The sequence below is a fragment of the Mercenaria mercenaria genome, chromosome 5, assembly GCF_021730395.1.
Source record: "Mercenaria mercenaria strain notata chromosome 5, MADL_Memer_1, whole genome shotgun sequence".
NCBI classification, from domain to species: domain Eukaryota; kingdom Metazoa; phylum Mollusca; class Bivalvia; order Venerida; family Veneridae; genus Mercenaria; species Mercenaria mercenaria.
In genome coordinates this window covers 2,065,156-2,071,155 of record NC_069365.1, presented here as the reverse complement: position 1 = coordinate 2,071,155, position 6,000 = coordinate 2,065,156, and the positions used below count along the sequence as shown (strand labels likewise).

The window sequence follows — 6,000 nt, the reverse complement described above, 5'->3', positions numbered from 1 at the left end:
TTAAATGATGCAAGAGCATAGCTCGCCTTTAATTTTAAGAACTCAAGTTTACAGTTTACTTTTATTATGTTCCTGAAACTCTAACACTCCTTGAAGTTAAAAGTATGCACAGAATATAACTGTATTGTATACAGCATTGCTGTCTAAATAAAACAAGCCTGTAGAACTCCTGTGATATTCAGATTTTTGTTGTCAGATATTAACAATTCCTTTTAATATCATTTCAATTAAATATGATGGTTCCTCAACATTTCTGATGTATCTGGATTTCTGTTCTATGCAAGTAACAGACAACTTTATCATATAAATAACTTACATTCATCTTTAGACAATTACTGAGAACATTAACCATTACCAGCTTACTGAACAAGCCACAAACAGATACTCTCCCTTAGATCTTTAGATATTCGACCTTATCATATATCAATTCTTACTTCTTCTGGAAATATTTGTTTGTCAGATAATGCTGAGATAGCACAAGTTGCTACATTTAATGTAAAATTTGTCTGAGAGACATATTCTTATATTTCATGCAACAAATAGCAAATTATCTGTCAGTAGTCTAGATGTATGAAACAGACATGTTCCCCTCTAAGAAACATGAAGCAAGCTTACAGCTTACTTATCAGGTTCCTGATGGCACACAATCTTTTTAGCATCATTACTACCTTGGTTTTTGCTGGATTTAAAACACCATGGAAAACAAAGAACGTTTCATGTTGTAGAAAAACAACAGGTACTCCTCATGGGCATTATTTAAGCCACAAGCAATGGCACCTTTGTAAATTAACCAAACTTTTACAGGCTCGTTGAACATCCTGCCTAAAACTATACTCTTTGAAGAGAACAGATAAACTGAAATAGGCTCCAATAGTCCCAGGCAGTCACTTATACTACCATGTAGTCACAAATATTCTCCAAGTATTCACAAATATTCCGATGACATCACTATTCAACAATATCCCCACTGTCGCTATTTACAATATCTGTCAGCTTTCATCTTTTCTCGTCTGAAAATTAAATATAAAACATAAAAAGTTTCTATTTTTGACCTCTGTTGTGAAAGACTTGTTTTTGTTAAAACTTAGTATCCAATCTGCATAATTATGATGACTAACAAATAATAACAAAGAGTTCTGTATCTATAAATGTAATGCAATATTGAATACTGTTGCTATTTGTTATATATTGTGACTACGTAGTATTGGGCGTAAAAAAAAATTGTTCCCGGTATCCCGAACTATCCTAATTCTTTGGCCCGACCCTAAATGTTTTTATGGCCTTGGAGATTATTTTTTTCAACTTTTTAAAAAAATTTGCAAAACTTCACTTTTTATGCATTAAACATGGTCAGTGATGTTAGAAATCAACTAACTGATGCTCTAAAGGCATAACCCCCTTATTTGTATTCATTTTTTGACATAAAAATAATTTCTGAAAAATCGCACTTAATAAAAAAAAATTCCAAAAAATTTTTTTTTTCCAACCTACCTACCCTATTTTTTTAAGCATGTTGCCAGAGACAAAGAATTTTTTTTAGGCCTTACCAAATTATATTTCTACATTGACCTTTACCTGTCTAACATAGATTCATGTAAACTGCCTTCAAGTCTGGCTTTCTTCAAATGAGATTTGTCTTCACTGCTTATCTTTAAATGTCTGTCTTGAAAACTCTGAAACTTCTTCCTGAAATATACAGAACAATGGTGATGTAGCTTTACACGGAGGTGCATATCATATGCTACTTCAATTATTACAAACCAAGTATATACATGTACACCTTTGTGTAACATTTTTGACTTCATTCAGTATCAGTATGTCAAACAAGACAGTCATGATGTCCAAAGATCAATCACCCGAGTTTCGCAGCTCAAAGATGCAACATGGTGACCATTTTTTGTACCAAATCCAAATGGTGTTAATTCTAGTACAGGGTCACCCAAAGAATACATGTGTGTGAAATTATAAAAAAAATCAATAAGTTTCAACAAGAAGATTTTCAAAGTTGTCCAGATTTACTGTATATATCATATAATTATATGTTATGCCACACCCTTTGGTCATGTTCTTTTTATGAATCATGTCAGACTGTTTGGTACAGGTTCACCAAAGAAACATTCCTGCAAAATCATACTGCAATCTGGCAGTAAGTTCAAACAAGGGGATTTTCATCAATATGTATAGAGAAAACAAGAGGGCCATGAAGGCCCTGTATCGCTCACCTGACCTATTGACCTAAAGATTATCAAGATTAACATTCTGACCAAGATATGATCAAAAATGTGACCTCTAAAGTGTTAAATAGCTTTTCCTTTGATATGATCCGGTGACCTAGTTTTTGACCCCACATGACCCAGATTCGACCCTGATCTAAAGATCATCAAGAGTAACATTCTGATTAAGTTTCATGAAGATACAGTCATAAATGTGGCCTCTGGAGTATTAACAAGCTTTTCCTTGATTTGACCTAGTGACCTAGTTTTTGACCCCACCTGACCCAGATTTGAATTTGACCTATAGATCATCAAGATTAACACTCTGACCAAGTTTCATTAAGAAATGGACATAAATGTGGCCTCTACTGTGTAAACTAGCTTTTCCTTTGATTTGACTCGGTGACCTAGTTTTTGACCCCACATGAGCCAGATTCGAACTTGACCTAAAGATCATCAAGATTAAAATTCTGACTAAGTTTCATGAAGATACAGTAATAAATATGGCCTCTACAGTGTTACCAAGCTTTTCCTTTTATTTGACCTGGTGACCTAGTTTTTGACCCCAGATGACCCAATATCAAACTTGTCCAAGATTTTATTGAGGGTACATTCTGACCAAGTTTCATTAAAATTGGGACAAAAGTGTGACCTCTAGAGTGTTAACAAGCTTTTCCTTTGATTTGACCTGGTGACCTAGTTTTGACCCCACATGACCCAATATCGAACTCGTCCAAGATTTTATTGAGGGTAACATTCTGACCAAGTTTCATTAAGATTGGGCCAAAAATGTGATCTCTAGAGTGTTAACAAGTTTTTCCTTTGATCTGACCTGGTGACCTAGTTTTTGACCCCAGATGACCCAATATCGAACTCGTCCAAGATTTTATTGCGGATAACATTCTGACCAAGTTTCATTAAAATTGGGCCAAAATTGTGACCTCTAGAGTGTTAACAAGCTTTTCCTTTGATTTCACCTGGTGACCTAGTTTCTGACCCAAGATGACCCAATATCAAACTCGTCCAAGATTTTATTGAGGGTAACATTCTCACCAAGTTTCATTAAGATTGGGCCAAAATTGTGACCTCTAGAGTGTTAACAGTCAAATTGTTGACGACGGACAGACGGACGACGACAGACACAAGGCAATCACAAAAGCTCACCTTTGAGCACTTTGTGCTCAGGTGAGCTAAAAAATGTCCTATACCCTGGTAGCTATGATTTTTGAGAAACTTTTAAGATTCTTAGTTGAAGAAATGCTAAAGTGAGTCATTCAAGAAATGTTCCTTAAAAATTATTAGCAAAATAAGGAAACCTTGCCCAGAAGTTCATAATGAATCAAGATGTCTTGAACAACTTTTGGTAGAGTCACACAAAGAAAATATCCATGAAATACTTCAAAGTAGGCCAGCAATTTCATACATGAAGCTATGTATTTTTTTCAGTATACATACTGGAAAAAGGACCATGCCCTCTGGTGACCATGTTCTTTGAGGTAGCGGAATAATTAGAAAAATCTTGGACTCTCAAGATTAACCTGCGAAATACAGCTAACTTCCTACCAATGAACATGACATTATCTTTCAAATACAGCTAACTTCCTACCTTGTCACACATTTCACAAGAATCCACCTAAAAACCAGAATACTTTCCTTAACTGGAATACACCTGTATTTTTTTAATTAAAGGTATTTTTGAAGGGTTTTTGACAGAATTCAATCAATTATATACATAAAGAATTAACTTACAAAAGGAAATTAAATCTATTTTTAGCAACAGTGACCTTTTTCTTGCACTTAGTGACCTCATATGCAATCCCAAACTCTGTGTCTAAGCAAGCTAACTATAAACCAAGTTTCATTCGAATCTATCATTCTTAACTCAAAGTTATTGAGTGAAAACTGAAAGAAAACCCGTCTGCCCCGACAACGACATTCGGCAATCTAATAACCAGATAAACAATGTTTGTTGCTTTATAAATATACATTGCCTAACAATGAGTTGCTTTTTTCTTTAATATATTATTACTTATAATTGATAAATAGAAGTTTTGTCCCTTTAAAACATGTTAGCTTACACATAATTGATTTCTGCATCTTTCAATGAGCCTCTCTCTTCCACTGGTATTGCCAACTTTGGATCTGTGTCCCGTAACACATTGGACCTTATCTGAAAATTTAATTCAAAGACTGACAATTGTTTCTTATCAAAGCCATTGAATCAGTAGTCAGGAAAACTCAACAATTTATCATGTAATAACAGTATCTTGATTCAACTTTCTTGTTTGATTTGTTTTGATTCATGGACAGTTTCCAAGTATTTAAGACATCAGCCGAGGCAGACACATAGATAGAACTACTGGCCTTCTGAAAGTCAGATTCCTGAGAGAAAAAGTTTGACCCTGTAAAGACTTCAGGAGAATAAGATTTGAGCAATGGTTACAACACAACATTAAAGGCTCCATGTTCAGGTAGTTCTGCACATTTTATAAAACTGAAGAAGAGGCGCAACATCATTTAGGCGGATAAAGTAGAATAATGCCTGAATTCAATACACAGAAATGAAAATTGTTAGATGAATTAATTTGTTTTTCTTAAGATATGACATTAAAATATTTCACATATTAAATAATTCCAAATGATGTCTTATAAAATCAGTTTGTATTGTGCGGTTTTCTTAATTATTGGCAAATACCTTCATGATGGCCCTAGATCGCTCACCTGAGCTTGCTGAACAATTTTGGTTGATGTTTTTGCAAGGCAAATATGTCTTTAAAGTTACTATGAAATAATGCCAGTGTTTTCTGACAAGAAATATTGGTGAGAAATATGTATGTGTTGAGACAGAATAATCATATATATAAAATTTTCACACTTAATGAAAATCACCCGATATTCTCTCTAATTGTCAATATTTTCGATAATAATGAATTATTTATTGACGAAAGGTTAAAGAAAATATTCACTCTTAAAGGATGAAAAAAAAAATGTGAAAAGGTTATAGCAAGTTAAAAGTACAAATTAGATAATGACAAAAAATAATGCAATCTTGATTTGGAGAAAAGTATGCAAGTAAGAATATATTTACATATAATGGCAAATACTTCTTAAGTTTCTACAGAATGACATAGATTTGGAGTCAGGTCCCTTTAAAAGACAAACGTGTTAAAAAATGAAGATATAACTAGCATTCAGCAGCTTATCGTATAGGCCCGCATGGAAGATCGGGAAACCGAATGTGAAGCCTCGTTAAATAAAAGACATTACTTACTTACTTTCCATAACTTCACAACTCATTCTGTCAAAAATATAAACTTACTCTGATCATTTCTTTATCTCCTGCTGTTTTACTTGCACAAACAACATCTTCATCTTCATCATAGGATAAAAAACAAGAATTACATCCATTTAATGCCATCTTACCCTGAAAATATATATTTGAAAAAAAAACCTCTTTATTTAATACAAATCCATAACCGTATAAAAGCCAAATCACTTTGTAAGTAGATCATGTAGCCCTGACGTAATTTTCACAGGAGAATTTAATCACAATAGAAAAAGACTTTTTTCATAGAAATAACTAGCAAATATTATAAACAAATATTATTTAAACATTATGGCATATTACAATTGTTACCATCTTCTTTGGTTTACTACAACAAACAAGAGGACCATGATGGTCCTGAATTGCTCACCTGTCCCCACATGACCCAGTTTTAAACCGAGTATGATGTCGTTTTTTTCTATTATTTGACATTGTGACCTAGTTTTTGAGCTCATGTGACCC

The 6,000-nt window shown here is 33.5% G+C and overlaps 1 protein-coding gene across 3 annotated transcripts in view; it reads right to left on the bottom strand.

The window, feature by feature from the left end:
- LOC123556231 (protein FRG1-like) overlaps positions 1-6,000 on the bottom strand; it is a 28,293-nt gene continuing 22,293 nt past the window's right edge. For all 3 annotated transcript variants that reach the window (XM_045346823.2, XM_053542499.1, XM_053542498.1), the window contains 4 exons: positions 5,533-5,637; positions 4,292-4,383; positions 1,576-1,686; positions 1-1,010 (listed from right to left, as the gene is read on the bottom strand). In XM_045346823.2, coding sequence (XP_045202758.2) covers positions 974-1,010; positions 1,576-1,686; positions 4,292-4,383; positions 5,533-5,637 — 345 coding nt within the window. In that variant the 3' untranslated portion in view covers positions 1-973. The remainder of the gene's footprint in view (positions 1,011-1,575; positions 1,687-4,291; positions 4,384-5,532; positions 5,638-6,000) is intronic.